The sequence below is a fragment of the Zea mays genome, chromosome 6 (genome assembly GCF_902167145.1).
Source record: "Zea mays cultivar B73 chromosome 6, Zm-B73-REFERENCE-NAM-5.0, whole genome shotgun sequence".
Lineage (NCBI taxonomy): Eukaryota > Viridiplantae > Streptophyta > Magnoliopsida > Poales > Poaceae > Zea > Zea mays.
The window spans coordinates 98,107,557-98,125,334 of record NC_050101.1 but is presented as its reverse complement, the minus strand read 5'-3'; the positions used below and the strand labels follow the sequence as shown (position 1 = coordinate 98,125,334).

General features: G+C 49.6%; 1 protein-coding gene across 1 annotated transcript in view; it reads right to left on the bottom strand.

The window, feature by feature from the left end:
* Window positions 1-13,122: 13,122 nt before the first annotated feature.
* LOC118472306 (uncharacterized) overlaps window positions 13,123-17,778 on the bottom strand; it is a 34,262-nt gene continuing 29,606 nt past the window's right edge. The window contains exon 3 of the mRNA XM_035960287.1: window positions 13,123-13,993. Coding sequence (XP_035816180.1) covers window positions 13,123-13,993 — 871 coding nt within the window. The remainder of the gene's footprint in view (window positions 13,994-17,778) is intronic.

Sequence of the window (17,778 nt, the reverse complement as noted above, 5' to 3'; positions counted from 1 at the left end):
GTGATAATGATGACCTAATCGTGCACCCTTCAGATGGGGATGCATGGAAGGCTCTCGACACGTTTGATCCAGACTTTGCAGCTGATCCGAGGAACGTTCGAATCGGCCTCACGACCGATGGCTTCACACCTTTTGGTCAAATGGCATCATCATGCTCATGTTGGCCCGTCTTTGTTATTCCATACAACCTTCCACATTCTCTTTGTATGAAATATGAATTTATTTTTCTTTGCTTAATCATTCCTGGCCCAGACTATCCTGGATAGAACCTCAATGTCATGTTAAAACCCTTAATTGAAGAGTTGAAGGAGATTTGGAAAGAAGTTGAAACATACGATGTTTTAAAAAAACAGATATTCAAACTTCGAGTTGCGTATTTGTGGTCGGTGCATGACTTCATGGAGTATGCTATTTTAACCGGTTGGAGTACACATGGTAGATTGACATGTCCATATTGTGGTTCTGATACAGATTGCTTCCGTCTTGCTCATGGTGGAAAGATCACTTACTTCGATTGTCATCGACGCTGGTTGCCCAGGAAACACCCCTTTAGGAGCGAGAAGAAAACTTTATAAAGAACACCATGGTCACCAAAGGACCGCCTAAATGTCTTAACGCAGCAGAAATATATGCTCAGCTGGACAACCTTGTCCTAAATGAAAAGGGGGACAAGTACAAAGGATTCAGAGTGGACCACAATTGGACACATATATGTGGTCTCTGGGAGCTCCCTTATATGTCATCATTGATTCTTGTGCAACATTAATGTCATGCACCAAGAAAGTAATGTTGCTGAAGCCCTCATACACACTTGCATGCATTTTGAAAAAACAAAGGACGATCTGAAAGCTCGAAGTGATCTAGCAATGCTTTGTGACAGACCAACCCAAGTGCTCAATGACAACGGCAAGCCGCCACGTGCCTTGTTCTATCTTACCTCTAAAGACAAGATCGAGGTAATGAGATGGATGGAAAAAAAAAATTAAATTTCCCGATGGTTATGCTGTGGGCTTGAAAAGAGCTGTGAATTTGAAAATGGGAAAACTAACTGGGTTAAAGAGCCATGACTTCCATATATTAATGGAGAGGATTATCCCTGTCATGTTTCGTGCTTACATGCTCGACGCCATGTGGCAAGCAATAGCTGAGCTAAGTTATTTACTTATTTCTACAGGCAGATTTGTGCCAAAGAAATAAGTAAAAATATGATGGAGAAGTTGGAGAAAGAAATACCAGTGTTGTTATGCAAGGTAGAAAAAATATTCCCACCTGGATTCTTCAATCCGATGGAGCATCTACTTATTCACATTCCATATGAGGCAAAGGTTGGTGGACCTGTACAATATAGGTGGATGTATCACATTGAACGTGCACTCAAAAACCCACGAGGCATGGTTTGAAATAAGGCTAGAGTAGAAAGATGCGTCGCTGAAGCTTTTTTGCTAAAGGAGGTTTCATACTTCACGACTGTGTATTTCGCAGAGGAACATAATGTCTATGCTGCGACCATGCGATACAATGTCGATGAGGAACCTCCTGTCAGTGATCTCAACATTTTCCAATGGAGAGGCACAAGTACTAGTAAGGGCACGTTCTACCACCTTAGCATGGATGAAAGAATGTCTGCATTGCTATACATGTACTCGAATATGGAAGAGATGGAGCCATATTTCATGTAAGTCTTTATTTTGCCCCATAATTTCTTTGCCAAGGAGCCATATTTAATTACTTATTTGTCGTACAGTAAGTTTGGCAAGGAAAATTGGACTTATTCCCATCAGCCTACAAGCAAACAACTAGATATGATGCGACGACATGGGAGGCAAGGAAGACCTAATTTTGTTGACTGGTTTCGGGAGCATGTAAACTCTTTATATTCCTTACTTTGATGTAATTTAGCCTTTTACGTGAGGTAGTCATTTTAACTGTATATTATTTGCAGTGCATAAAGACTCCTAACATACACGAGGACTTGAGACAACTATCTTATGGGACGGTGAATTGCAGAACCTTTGGTCGATACGATGTGAATGGCTTCCATTTTCGTTCAGACCAATTTGAAAAGTCTCGTTAGCGTGCAGCCACACGTAACACTGGAGTTCTGACTAGGGCACTCGATGCACTTGGAAGAGAAACTAATTATTATGGCATCATTCAAAACATCCTAGAGTTTAATTTTGCAGGGAACAAAACTTTGAAATTAGTACTCTTTCTATGTGATTGGTTTGACAGCAATAATGGGATTAGACAAAGTCAATATGGCATAACTGAAGTAAAGCACAAGGAACGACTTTGAGGCCATGATAATTTTATCCTTGCACATAAGTGCGAGCAGGTCTACTATATGTCGTACCCAAATCCGAAGTTTAAAGCATGGTGGGTAGTTCACAAGGTGAACCGTAGGGAACGTTTTACATACTCCTGCACTGCTGGTTATCAATTCGAAGACGAACATGGCGATGATGTTTATCAAGAAGAAGAATTGCCAACCACTTTTACTATCGATGAGGGTGTTACACTGAACTCACTAGTCGGAGACCGTAACGATGTCACTACTGATGAGTGTGTTGCACCAAAGCAAAAATGAAATCCAAGGAACAAAAAAGCCACATTGCGAGCTTTGGATCCTTGCACTAGCTGGTCACACTTCGCACTAGCTCCACATGCTACATATGGAACAGCTCAAGGCGTCGTCAAGCACGACTTTTGGGTAAGAGTAATGTTTCAAACTAACATTTTATGATTTGTTTCAAACTAAATTTATTTTCGATGTTGGATAGAGACGCTATCGTGTGGAACCTGAGGCTCAAGAGCATGCAGACCGAGTATTAGAGAAAAATGCGAAGAAGGTGTGTAGGGATGCATTTTCCAATGCTCGTCTACACGTTGTGAACGCGTACATGAAGCGCCGAGGGCATTTTATCAACAACTTTCGACAATATTTGGATGTCTACTTGACTGTAGAACAGTACATTGAGGTAAAAATCTAATTTAGCAGCTCATTTAGATGTGAATGTAATTTTGAGCTAACGCTTTAGATGCAGGTAACTCTTCCATGGATGGAACACCGGTCGCAGGCTTACAAGGCTTTGTGTGTGATATGGGCTTTTCTAGAGTGGATTGAGAAGTCAAACAGGAATCGACATAGGAAGATACATCAGCAGGACGAGGACGATGATGAGGTCGTAGTCAACCATACCTATGGGCTGATGGACACATTCGGTTGGCGAAGCGAATGGTGAGTATGTAGTATTCTGTTTTACTCAGAAATGAAACCGGTTTAAACTCATATATTTGCAGAAGGCTCAAACTGGAGTTGTCCCGAGCCCAATCAATGTTTATAGGAGAGGGCATAGAGCGAAAAACAGTGAAACCTCCGATGAGCTATGTAGTCAAGCGATCGTTGAGCGTATGATTAGTTGTTGTTAGGATTAATGTTTTCTTGCCATATAGCTATAAATTACATGTGTGCTGAACCTTCATATTGTATTGCAGGAGACATAAGAGCAGGAGATGGTTAGGAAGTATGGAGAAGACTACGATTGGCGAGGAGCGCCTACCATCGACTTTGAAGTTGTGCATTCTATTGGAGGAAAGGCGCATGGACGGTATTAACTTGTGAATTTTTTCAATAATATTGAAACTGTCGGTACCGAGAATCAGGGGTACCCTCTTCTACGGTATGAAGGTGCTGCACCCGTACGACACCTCCAGGTCATACGGAGAGCGGCACCCGACCCCACCACATGGGAAGAACTAGGGGCACCATGTGGCAAGGAAAGATAATACGTCCCGTGGTGCATCGATGGGTCCGGACCTCCGAGGGACACCGGACCCCTGTGCGAACGGGTCCGGAGCTCCCAAGAAGGCATGTCGGGTCCCTCGAGTAAGGTTCAGTCCTTGGCAAGGTCTCAGGACGAGGAGGACCCCGACATGAGTAGGGGTCCGGTGCCGGCACGTGTCCAGGCCTTGCCTTACGTTCCCCGCTCAGGCGGAGGCCCGCTGCTGCCGCGTGGCTTGTGGTCCGTGACATAAGCCAATGGGTCGAACCTGACACAAGGCCCATGCAGCCATGCAGCCTTTGCATTTATTATGGAGAGGACGCGCCGTCTGCCACCACACTGACGAGCGACGTGCCCTCTCAGCATTTAATGTGCCCTGTCCAATCCGCTGGCAGACGGTGTCAGGGTCATCCATCAGACGGCGTGCCTGTCTAGTCTACTGGCGAACAGTGCGCCCGTGCCGAGCGGCGCACTGTACTCACCTTCCCTTCTACAAGAAGCTTCCCTTACACGCCGAGGATACGGAGATCTCGGGTGACAAGACACAAGGGGATTGCCCCAGCAGCAAACATTTGTGGCTCCAAGCGTTATATTCTTTATGTCCCTGGGCCCACATGTCGGGGCCCAGTACCTTTGTGCATGCCCCCCTTCAGCTATAAAAGGGGAGGCATGCAACGTTACATACAGGCTCAATCTTTTAGATCCCACCTTAGACTCACAAGCTCATACAAGCTCACAAGCAATACATCACACAGTGGAGTAGGGTATTACGCTCCGGTGGCCCGAACCACTCTAAAACCTCGTGTGTTCTTGTGTTCTTCCCGTTTTCCTAACCAACAAGCAAAACGCCTAAGCCCCTCCTCATCTTAGGATTTAGGGCGGGTGCACTCCGCCACCCGGCCGGAGATTTGCTCTCCGACATTTGGCGCGCCAAGTAGGGGCCAGGCATTAGGTTTTTGTTGTTTCCTTGACCAAGCATGATGGTGCAGATCATTGAGCACCGTGTCGAGACTTCGGTAGACTTCGCGGTGGAGGGAGAAGCTACTTCCTCCACACCGCAGGTTCCCAGTCGCCCAGTGCCAGGCACTACTGTTGTGCATGCCGCACGGCAGCACACGGCTGCGCAAACATCCCAGACTCCATCGAGGGCATCTCCGGGGGCGTTGTCGGCGGCCAGGGAGTTGTTGCGACACCCTCCGAGCTCCACGGCCTCACTGGGGGCCATGAAGCAATGGCGGGACGACGTCGACTGACTACTCGGTATGGCACACTCTACCTCGACCAGGTCGAGGACGCGGTCATCCCGACGCCAACACGAGGCGTCAACGTCTGTGCGCTCGCCTCAGTAAGGGGCGCACAGACCAACGACCTCCGGGCAGAACTCAACCGCAGGCGTGCGGGAGAGGATGCCCGGGTATCTTTGGAAAGGGCGCGCGAGCGCCGCCAAAACATCGACGGTCGCAACCTCGATCAAGACTTCGCTGCAGTTGCGCCACAGACACCAATGGGTACCCGGTCCCAAACGGGTGTCCCCTTGGCTGGTGTGGGCTGTGCCGCTCTTGCGGATCATCTCCGCGCGGCGTCATGGCCACCCAAGTTCCGGCCGCACCTGCCAGAAAAGTACGACGGAACATCGAACCCATCGGAGTTCCTGTAGGTGTACGTTACCGCCATCACAGCAGCAGGTGGAAACACCGCTGTGATGGCAACGTACTTTCATGTGGCCTTGTCTGGACCTGCCCAGACCTAGCTCATGAACCTCACCCCAGGATCAGTCTATTCCTGGGAGGAGCTCTGCGCGCGGTTCGTTGCGAACTTCGCCAGCGCTTACCAGCAGCACGGTGTGGAGGCCCACCTCCATGCGGTGAGGCAAGAGCCCAGGGAGACCCTCCAGAAGTTCATCTCCCGCTTCACCAAGGTGCGAGGTACTATACCTCGTATTTCTGATGCTTCTATCATCACGGCCTTCTGAGAGGGAGTACGTGATGAAAAAATGTTGGAGAAGTTGGCCACACATGACGTGGAAACTGTCCCCACGCTCTTCGCTCTGGCCGATAAATGCGCCAGAGCCGCCGAGGGAAGTGCATGGCACTTGGCCCCACAAACTGGAGCTGCCCAGTCGGGTGGCTCGGGGGCCGTTCCCCGAGACGGAAAGAAGAAGAAGGACCACGACTACCAGAAGCCGCGGTCCACCGCTCTGGTAGTCGCAGCCGCGACCGGAGGCCAGGGCGACCGCAACAAACGCCCACGGTCGCAGAGGGGTAACAGCGGTTCATGCCCTATGCACCCCAACGGTCGCCACAGCGCCGCGGAGTGCCGCGAGATCATTGACCTTGCAAAACACATCAGTGAGCGGCGCGAGCAGTCTTCCAAAGACGGCTCACCACCTCGTCGCCGACCTGGCAAAGAAAAGGTGGACGACGGCGAGGTGGCCGTGGCTGAGCGGGACCTCGGGTATCAGTCACCCGAGGGGGACCTAAAAGATGTCTTTGCCGGAGGCTCCTACTCCGGTGAAGACAACTAGACAGACCCTAGAGGGACCCCGTGCTCCCCGATCTACGGAGCTGAAGCATGCCTTCCTCCGGAGGTCCTTCTGGATTCCCCATGGGTCCAGGCTGCAGACAGGTACATGCAGAAGTGGCCACAGCCAAAGACGAGGGCTCCCGAGTCAAATGCAGATGGGAACCCAGGGTCGGGACCTAGCCCCACGGCAAGTACCAAACCAAGAAGGGCTCCACAACTCTCCCCCAGCTGGGAAGGACCCTTCGAGGTAACAGGAATGCACCGACCCAAAGGCAGCCATCTAGCTACGACTGGAGGAGTACCTTACCCCGATGCCGAAACATCTCTGTAAGTTCTATCCATAGAGCAAGACTAAGGGGTCGAATCTGTTTCCCTTTTTTGTAACTAGATAACGCATACGTGTACGACAAATCGGTGGGGTCTGTCCCCATAAACCCGGTCTATTGGTCTGCACACATGCATGACGAGTTATAAATAAAAACTACCCCCTCAGTTGTGCCCCTATGATAGATCCACCTCGCTGCTCCATGGTCTTACCTTGCAGTTTTTTTAGATAATACCTTTTATCTAACCCACTCGTTCGGTTCCTATCTGTCCTGACGTTACGACATCCGAATTGAGCAGCCAGGCTTGCAGTCTAGGGCCCCCGATACGAAAGTTGGGAGGCCTGACAGCCTGGGGGTCGGCTCTAGAGAACGGGACCTTGTTCCATGGGGTGGTCCGGAGCCCGTGTAGCCGCTCAGCCTAGTCCCGTACCGTGGGCTTGCACGCTCCACCACTCTGTGACGGGTACCTAGTATTTGGGGCTATAAGTCCTGTGGGTCCGACAACCTCAGGACCGGAGCTAGAGAATGAACATTAGTCTCCTGGGGTGGTCCGGAGCCCGTGCAGCCGCTCAGCCTGGTCCTGTACCGTGGGCCTGCACGCTCCACCGCCCTGAGACAAGTGTCCTAGTATCTAGAACCGCGACCCAAGGGGGTCCGACACGCAACTTGGCCACCCGGATTGAAACCTGCGAGTCCCGAGCATGTGTCAAAGGATGGCTAATGTCAGACAGGGAGCCTTATGGGTGTACTACTAACGCTCCCTAGTTGTGTACAGATCCAGATCTCGGCGAGTTTGCCTCCCGAGGGTTGTTGACAATCTTTTCAGATGCGCTGGTATCCAACCTCGACACATTAAGCCTGCATCCCAGGCAGGGGGCCAGGTACTAGGGAGGAGTCAACGATATCACACACAGTAGGAACAAGTTGAAAATAGATAAGTGTTAATACTGCTTAATAAATAGTACTCTTGAGTACCTTACAAAAAGCGAAAGTATTACATCTATTTTCAAGTGGAGCCCTAGTTCCATTTCTACTCTGCAGGTATGAACTACCTCCACACCAGTAAGGGCCGCGGGATAGCTGGCTCCGAGCGGCTCGCCAGCGGAGGCGACCACATCAGCACCGACGGTGGCGGCCACCTCTGCACCGACAACTCGCCAGCAGCGGCGATCACCTCAGCATGTACGCCGCTGCGGAAAGGTCCTCGCCCCTGTATCCCTACGGGGGGCGACAATGAGGCCATTAAAGCCAAAGAGCCGAGGGTCTGGTGGCAGGTGGCGCTGACGGTCTCGCCAGCGGAGGCAACCACCTCTGCAGTGGGTAGCCTCACTAGCGACGGCGACCACATCAGCCCCACCAGCGGAAGCGACCACCTCTGCACCGATGGGCGGCGGCTGCCCCAGCACGTGCGAAGAGGTCCTCGCTCCCATCCTCGCTGCGGGAGTGAGGACAAGACCATCCAAGAACGCCACCACCGCCCCCGCGACGTACGACGTCTTGTACGACCCCCCCGGTGCGGCCGGCGGCGCAGGAGAAGCTGTGGGTGTGGCCGGCCCGCGCACGGCGCGACCGTCGCCTATGCGGTGGACGAACAGCCACGCCCCATCCAAGCGGTAGGAGGCAGCCGGAGGCGGCACCAAAGCCACCCAGGCCGAGGAGCCAGACACACGGCAGCTGATGGCGCCTCAGACGGTCGGCCCCGTGTACCCGGAGTTTGCCTTCTTCACAGGGCTGGCAAACGACCTTCTCCCCCAAATGCTGGAGGAAGAAGCGGGCCGCCAGCCCACGCGGAAGGCGGAGCCCCCACTCGGCTTGCCCTCCTCCCCAGCGCGGATGATGAACATCCTTGAAGCTGAGGGCAGGGGGGAGGCCGCAGCCCGGCTCGCTTCTCTCCACCACAAGGCTGGTAGTCATCCTTGTGGATGACCACCGGCCGGAGGTTGCGACCGGGCTGTGTGATGAAAATCCTTAAAGCCGAATGATGGTGGAAGAGCACCAACCCCCACGGGGTTGCGCTCCTCCAACGATAGCAAGAGGAAGGCAAGATCGGTGGCACAACCACGAGCGCAAGCTCTCTGACGGTGAGGTCGCCGGAAGGGATGGCCTTGACGCGGATCCCTCCAGAGAACACCGGCGCACCCCATCTGGAGGCTCGGAAGGCGGAAGGGCGCGATGGTCGCAAGAGGGGCGAGGCATGTCTACTGCCCGGGAGATCGACCCCTTTTTAAAGGCAGATCTCCCCACTCGCGCCCCCGAAGCATCACGGGCAAAGTCTCCCCAACGTGCACCAAGGTTCCCACCTTATGACACGGGGGCCAAGCCCCACATGTCATATAGACTGACCCAAAGAAGAAGCATGCAACTGCCCCACAGTCACGCACCCCTTCATTTTTGGGGCTACTAGCGGTCAGGAAGGCGAACCACAGCGCAAGGGGCATGCAACCGCCACACGATTAAAGCGCTCCTTCATCTTCGCCGTAACCAGCGGTCAATGAGGCGAACCGCCGCGCAAGAAGCGTACAAACCGCCCCGCGGCTGTGTGCCCCCTCAGCTTCGCTACAACCGGTGGTCCAACACGGGGGCCCAGGCCCACATGTCATGCAACTGGCGCGCCGGTTACCGGGTGCGAAAAAACTGCACCGCCGCTTGCACCAATGCCACGCCTTCTCAGGGCCGTCACGGAAGTCTAAAAAGGTAAATTTTTCAGAATCAGTGCATCGACTCGAGGCACCCCCGCACATGGCCCAATAGTGACATTAAGTACGATGGTCACGGGCCAATCAGCCGTGGGAATAGGCATAGCAGTTGGCATGACCATAGACGGGCCGGCAGTAATTGCATCAACAGGCACGCAGGAGCAGCAGTCCAACCGCCAATCAGACTCTGGTCCCACCTGCATGCTCGCATCCTCCCCTGAGGCGGGCCCAGGGGGCACTGTCGATACCCTGAATCAGGGGTACCCTCTTCTACAGTATGAAGGTGCTGCACTCGTACGACACCTCCAGGTCATACGGAGAGCGGCACCCGACCCCACCACATGGGCAGAACTAGGGGCACCACGTGGCAAGGAAAGATAATACGTCCCGTGGTGCATCGATGGATCCGGACCTCCGAGGGATACCAGACCCCTATGCGAACGGTTCCGGAGCTCCCAAGAAGGCATGCCGGGTCCCTCGAGTAAGGGCCAGGCCTTGGCAAGGTCTCGGGACGAGGAGGACCCCGACTTGAGTAGGGGTCCGGTGCCGGCACGTGTCCAGGCCTTGCCTTACGTTCCCCGCTCAGGCGGAGGCCCACTGCTGTCGCGTGGCTTGTGGTCCGTGACATAAGCCAACGGGCCGAACTTGACACAAGACCCATGCAGCCATGCAACCTTTGCATTTATTATGGAGAGGACTCGCCGCCTGCCACCACGCTGACGAGCGACGTGCCCTCTCGGCATTTAATGCGCCCTGTCCAATCCGCTGGCAGACGATGTCAGGGTCATCCAGCAGACGGCGCGCCTATCTAGTCTACTGGCGAACAATGCGCCCGTGCCGAGCGGCGCACTGTACTCACCTTCCCTTCTACAAGAAGCTTCCCCTGCATGCCGAGGATACGAAGATCTCGGGCGACAGGACACAAGGGGATTGCCCCAACAGCAAACATTTGTGGCTCCAAGCGCTATATTCTTTATGTCCCTGGGCCCACATGTCGGGGCCCAGTACCTTTGTGCATGCCCCTTCAGCTATAAAAGGGGAGGCATGTGACATTACATACAGGCTCAATCTTTTAGATCCCACCTTAGACTCGCAAGCTCATACAAGCTCACAAGCAATACATCACACAGTGGAGTAGGGTATTACGCTCCGGCGGCCCGAACCACTCTAAAACCTCGTGTGTTCTTGTGTTCTTCCCGTTTTCCTAACCAACAAGCAAAACGCCTAAGCCCCTCCTCATCTTAGGATTTAGGGCGGGTGCACTCCGCCACCCGGCCGGAGATTTGCTCTCCGACAGAAACTATGACCGAATAACTAATTTTCTTGTTTTTCAAGATATTCTAGTTTTACCGGTGTGATCGATTCGACGGAGTTGCGTTCTCATGGAGGCTCTTCGTCGCAGGCGGGTTGTGGTAGCAGCCGTAGTCGGCACTCTGTATCTAGCATGGAGGACGCTATGAGGAAGTTGCAAGAAAGGTTTCGTGAAGAGCTGCGGCAACAACAAATGGCATTCCTCCAACAGCAATCAGAGTACATGGCTGCTTACAACGCACAGACGCAACAAGCAATGAACTCGAGTGTCTTATTTATTCTCAACACGATCGATATTGGTCCGATAACTAATATATTGTATTTGCAACAGTCTCTGTTTCCAGAGCAGGCACAGCAGCAACCATTTGTTTTCCCTCAATTTTAGCCGACGATGCCTCAGTGGGGATTACATGCTCCGCCACCTCCACCTCAGGTTCTTTAATTTAGTTAAGACTTGTCGTTTGTATTAATCTTTCAAATCTTGACTAAACTTGATTTTGTAGGGATCCAGGGTCATGGGCCACAACACGGCACCACCGGTGATACCAGCACTAGGAGGAGCTTATGCAGGGGAGGGAGCTACTACATGAGAGGTTAGTTTGACAAACAATTTGTTTAAATAATGATCATGTAAACATTGTCGTTATTAATGTCTTCTTTTTCTTTAGAATCTAAACCCGTTACACGACTTCGTCAACGAGTTTTTCGCTTCTGGAGGCAGTGGTCACAACTCCGACGACCCTGATATGTTATGGTTTGAGTTTTGTGCCAAATTGTGACTTTGTTTTATGTTGTAATGGACTATTTGTGAATTGTGATGATGTATTTGTGAACTGTGATGTGGTGAACTATTTGTGAACTGTGAACCATTTTGGTAAACTACAATGTGGTTGTGAAGAAGTGTGATACTCTGTGTGTAATTCGGTATTTAATGTTTTTGTCATTTTATTGTGATTATATTGTTGATGAATTTGCTGTTTTTTGCATTTTTTCAAAAAAAAAACTCTGAAATTATTAATTTCGGCGGCCACCCGAGGCCGTCGAAAATAGTCGCGGGAAATTTTCGGTGGCCAGACACTCCCGCCGCAAATAATCATTTATTTTCGGCGGCTAGGTGTCAGCCACCAAAAATAATTGCTTATTTTCGGCTTGTTTTCCTGGCGGCCAGGGACCGCCGAAAATAGGCCTAAAGCCGCCGAAAATGACTGTTCCTGCTGTAGTGATGTTCATCATGCGCATGCATCGGACAAGGTAACATTTTGCAATCAACGGACACAGCATGCAAGCATGTCATCTGATTCGAGTTGCGTCTCTTACTCTCTTCCTACGCTAGATTCTTGGAAACATTGAAATTTCAGTCTGAACTAGTGAGTTGAACTGTTTGGAAAGATGTAGTATATATATAAAGGATCTATTTAGGTGTTGTTTGGTTTACATATTTGCAAGGTAATGAGTAACGGATAACTTTAAATCATGTTCGTTTAAGTCAGGGTCACACATAGGGGTGTGCGGCCGGTGCGCTTGTATAGGGCCTCTAATTTCGAAGGGCCCTAAAATATTTCCTACGCAGTGCAAGGTCATAACTCTATTATGGGGTGTGCGGCCAGTGCGCTTGTATAGGGCCCCTAATTTCTAAGGGCCCCAAAATATTTCCTACGCAGCGCAAGGTCATACCTTGTCTTCCTTTCAAACGTCTTAGTGTCAAACAACCAGTATATGTTATTTATTAAATTTTTATTCACATGTTCTGTTTGTGTATTTTTATGCCTCCTTTGGAATGCAAGAATTTCAGAGAAATCATACAGGAATTTCACTGAAAATAGTTCATTTTCACAGAAAAAATGCAGGAAACCGAAAAAATCCTGCATTCCAAATTGGCTTTAATAATTATAATATTTGATTATTCTTTTTTCATACGGTTTGTGCATGTTTATAAGCTTACTAGACGCTAGTGTTTCAAGATCCAACTATCGACATCATGTCTTTAACTAATCAATCTAAAAAATATAAATCAAAATATAAATCTAGTTATCGACATCATGTCTTTAACTAATCAATCTAAAAAATATAAATCTAGTTTTGAAAACCGTAAGAAAAACAAAGAATAGATAATCTAACTTAATGCTGATTTGGTGACCTGGGATCCCGGGAGGATTGGAGGGGATCAAGGGGGAAATTAGTTTATTTCCCTCTCAATCCCCTCCAATCCTCCCGTGATCCCCTTGCATTTGATAGTTCTATAAGTCACAACGTCTAACCAAAGCCTTGCATTTGATCGTTCTATTTTTCAAATGATTTATTGAGAATGGTCTTTTATTCAATAGTTTTGTACATGGGCTCGATTTCATATGATAAAATTTCTCTTGGACAGGTAGTAGCAGAATAAAATATGTTATGTCCCGAGACTGATGATTCTACCTCATTACACGTAAACAGAACATTAAAAATGCACAAATAATGGCCACCTAAGAACAAGATTCGGCCCTAAAGCACGTGAGAAGGAGGAGGCCTAGAACGATTGACGCCTGACGAGGTCCTAGTCCTACATCCTACTGTGCCTCTCTCCATACGATGGGACGCATGCTTCTTGCATTGCTTCTGCTCCAACAGCTTCCCCTCCTCCTCCTTGATGGTCTGGATGCTGCGCCGACGCTTGACTCCATCGGCTTTTTGGTAACCCTCCCGTAGCTTGCGTTTTGTAGCCACCATCTTCTCGTTGTCGGCGACGGACGACTTCTTGGTCTCACTCATGTTCTTCCGGTGGTTCGATAAAATTGCTGCGGTCGGAAGCGTCTTCGTTGGTGGTACATAATGCTGCTTCTTGTGTTCCTCGGCGGTGGGAAGCATCTTTGCTGGTGGTACTTGTAGCCTCTTGCTGTGCACCTCGGCGGCGGCGGCAGGAAGCGTCTTTGCTGGTGGTACGTGCGGGTTCTTGTTGTGTACCTCAGCAGCAGCGGGAAGCATCTTCTTCTCGTCGACGGCAGCGCGCGGGAGCGGGATCTTATTAGCACAGAGACTGTCGAGCTTCTTCTTCACCGCTACAGCAGTGGTGCGGGAGGCTTCGATGGCCACCCTCCACCCGCGCACGACGTCGCGCGCGAGGCTCCGGATCCGGAACGACCCGTGGTTGCCGAGGGCGCCGACGGTCCTTGCCAGGTCTGTGGACGCTAGCAGGTCGTGCGGGACGGGCGCGACCAGCAGCGTCTTGAGGGATTCGACCATGACGTCGTCGAGCGCGGCACAGAGCTGCTCGGCCACGCTGTCATCCGTGGCGCCGCGGAGCAGCACGACGATCTCGCCACGCACGTCCCGAAACTCGGAGCGCGGGTAGCCGCATGCCTCAATCACGCCGTCGGTGAATCCGGCACTCCATCAAAATGTAATTTCATCATCCGGCACTCCATCAAAATGTAATTTCCTAACAGCTGGTTCAACATCTTGGTCAACTCCAAGTAAGAGACTTGTGTATCCTCCAAAGGGGATTGATATTTGATGGAATCGCCATGCATGGTTGAAGACTGACTTGGAGCAGCGCAGCTGTCTTTGTTTGCTATTGCATTATCTAAATACTTGTAATACCCAAATATGTAAACAATGAAAATAGAGTTGATCTCAATGTTTGGTGACCATTACCTATCATCACATGTGACTGATCATGTTTAAAAATGAGCAAAACTTTACTAAGACACAAATAAACCATTGCATCATATTGGAGTTTTGTTTGTGCATTTAATAAAATAATAATAAAATGAATAAAAATATAATAATGATGATGAGGTGAAGATTTAAAGGAAAAAGGGGAGAAAAGAAAGGAGAGTATATAATATAAAGAAAAATTTTATTTTCAGATTTGGTACTTCTTAATTGCACAAAAATAATAGACAATAAATTTCGCAATAGTTTGAATTCAAATTCGAATTCAAATTGAACTTAGAAATAGAGATGATGAGGTGAAGAATTAAAGGAAAAAGGGGAGAAAAGAAAGGAGAGTATATAATATAAAGAAAAATTTTATTTTCAGAATTGGTACTTCTTAATTTCACAAAAATAATAGAGAATAAATTTGGCACAAGTTTGAATTCAAATTGAACTTAGAAATAGAGAAAAGAAAAGAAAAGATAAAAATAAAAGAATAAAAAGCTACATGGGCCGACTGACTCCACTTCTGGCCCAGCACACCGCGCAGCCCAACACCAGAAGCCTGGCGCCGACACCATGGGGCCCATGTGTCAGCTTCCTCCCCCTCGCGTGGATGTCGTTTCACTGTCGCGCTGGCCCCACTGGCCAGCCACCCCTCCCTCGCGCTCGCGTCTTTCGCTGATGAACCTGGCCCGCAGGTCAGCTATTTGGGTGCCATCGCACGCTCACAGTCATGCGGGGCCCACGCACCAGCCGCAAGACCCGCTCGCCTCCATCTCGCCCACCTCGCGCGCATGGCGGTGCGCCGCAGCTGCAAAAATCGTTGAATCCGGCCCCTGCCGTTGAAGCGCTGACCACGTACGCGCCCATATAGTGCCACGACCCCCGGGCACGCCTAGTTCTCCCCTCATTCTTGCCCTCGCGACCGCCACTAACCCCACTGCAAACCACCGCCATGTCCGCCCGGGAAGAAGCCGCCGTCGGTGAATCTCATCACCGCGTGTTGTCTGTCCTCGGCGTTGGGCCGGGAAGATCGCCTTCGACTGGGAAAGTCGTTTGTGCCCTCAATTCGAGTTGAACCACACCGGAACGCGTGTAAGTGCTCGCCGGACTTCGGTTTCCGTCGTGCGCCGTGGGGAGCTGGGTTCGCCTCTTCGAATCGTGGTGAGTAGCGTCGTACGCAATGCCCTACGGTTACCGCTTCGTACTACTGCGATCGGAGTAGAGTTTAGGGGCAGCAATTGCAGGTGATGCATGCTCCGGCAACGACGCCGTCGTCCCTGGTCTGTGCGCCGCCAGAGTTTGAGCAGTGTCTGGGGCGGAGCGGATTGACCGCCGGGTCAGTTCTAGACGGCTTAGATTAGAAATTGCAATACCCCTTCGCCGCGTTTGAGCTGTACCGTTGATCGCGGATCGAGCGGCTGTAAGCAAGTATTAGTTTATAATAGCACTGGTCATATCCTGGACGTGGATCCTCGATCCAACGGTGGTAGGGGAACCGGGAGCGGGACCTCGGCCGATCTAATCTGGGCGCCTCGTTTCAGATCGGACGGCTGTAATCGGCCGATACCCCTTCAGCTGTTACATTTGTATAAGAAACCCTAGGTTTTCTCGGTTTCAACCCGCAGTCCAACCACGGTGCACTATGAGTCTAGGGTTTACTTGCGCCAAGCCCCTTGCTGTCTCTGGTAATTGGCGCCCAGTCCAAGGTGTTATAAAATCAGAGAATATTAATTAGAAATGGATTTTTAATATGAAAATATTGGCTAGAATTTGTTTAATTCATATAAAATGCATACTTAGTCCAAATTAACCCATTCCAATTTCTATAATTTTATAATATTATTGTTTATCCATTAGTGCCACTGTTTTTCCATGAAAGACACATTAAAATTTATCGCTCACTTAACATTGTATTAAATACATAAAACCTTTAGAAATTCATATCTTAAAATCTATAACTCCAAAATTTATGGTTCCTGTTCCTAGGATCATATTTTAATGTGTAGATTATTATTGTGTATTTTATTTACATGTTGGGTGTGATGTTAATTTTTGCTATACTATGTATGTATTGTGTTGATGCGAGTAGACGAGCAAGCTACTGTGGATCCTGAGGTCTAGCAGATAAAAGTTGTTGAGCAGGAGCTCATTGAAGGCAAGTTGTGCCCTTGATCACTTATTTTTACCCAGCCATGTTCTTATTAATCATAATGATCTGCATAGGTTAATTTTGATGGGATCCAATAGGTTACCCCAGTTTTGGCTATCTTTATACCTTGTCTTGCCACTGAATATTTTTGGGTAGTGCTTGCTATTGCTTATTGTGGTTCTGGGTATGGAGATACATTATTCATTATTACACTTTTATTCTCTGTTTATTATTATTGTTCATGTTAAGATCATTATGTTAATGGGAACATGGAGCGACCACCCAGGAAAATAGTGCTACCACAAGTGATGAGGACATCACTTCTATACATACAATGAATGGACCGATAACACGATCTCGTGCACGACAGCTAAATCTCCAGGAACGTTCTATCCTAGTCAATTGTGTTTCAGAGCTTATGCTTGGGGCCATGGATGTTTTGATGATTAGGTACCTTGGAGAGGACCAGCAAGGACTTGAGAAAGGCCAAGGTGTTGAGGAGGAGCAGCAAGGGCGGCCACAACAGGAAGGAGATCAAGTCCGACTCGGCTGCGACTCCATCTCGGGTTCCAGGACCAGTCTGCACTAAAATGGACGCCCAGGATGCATCCAGACTCCGATTGCGACGGACTTGATATGGTTGAAAAGATAAGGAGATTATCTAACTAACCCAATGGGTTCCACCTTAAAATTCATCAAGAGTCAATGACAATCGTCGAAACAATTCAGCGTTCAAATTCTGTTTTGGTGCTGCGACACCGTCTGTTGGGCCGTTGGGCCGTGTATCACGTCGAAGCCCATTAGGGGCGAGTCCAGGGGTCACACATGCCCTAATACTCTATTTATTTAGCAGCCACCGCCACATTAGGTTTTGGGGTTTTGCTTAGATCAATTCTGTCATCGAACAGTGTCGCCGTCATCGGTTTGTGAGACCCCATCCCGTAATCAATACAATTTTGGTTGCGTTTCTTTCCTGTTCTTGCTTGTGTTCTTGATTGCGCTTGCAGGGATAAGCCTTTGTGGCGAGGTCATTCGTGTGTCACGGGTGATAACCAACAGAGCCGTGGTGCAGTGATTGCGTGGAACCTTTCGCTCGGAGCCTTGGATCATCAACGTCGAGATCTCCACTCAATCAAGTTATCGTATCCCACGAAAGATTGGGCCGCGTCTTCTATGAATTGGTATCAGATTTCTAGGTTGCCCATGAGGTATAATCCTACCTTTAGATTAGTTTTGTTTCGTCCCATAGTCCACAAAAAGCAAAAAAAAGTACGATCAGTTTATTGCGACCTAAAACCATCTCCTTAGCCTTTGCACAATTCAGTTTTAGAGTTCGCAGTTCTGAGTTC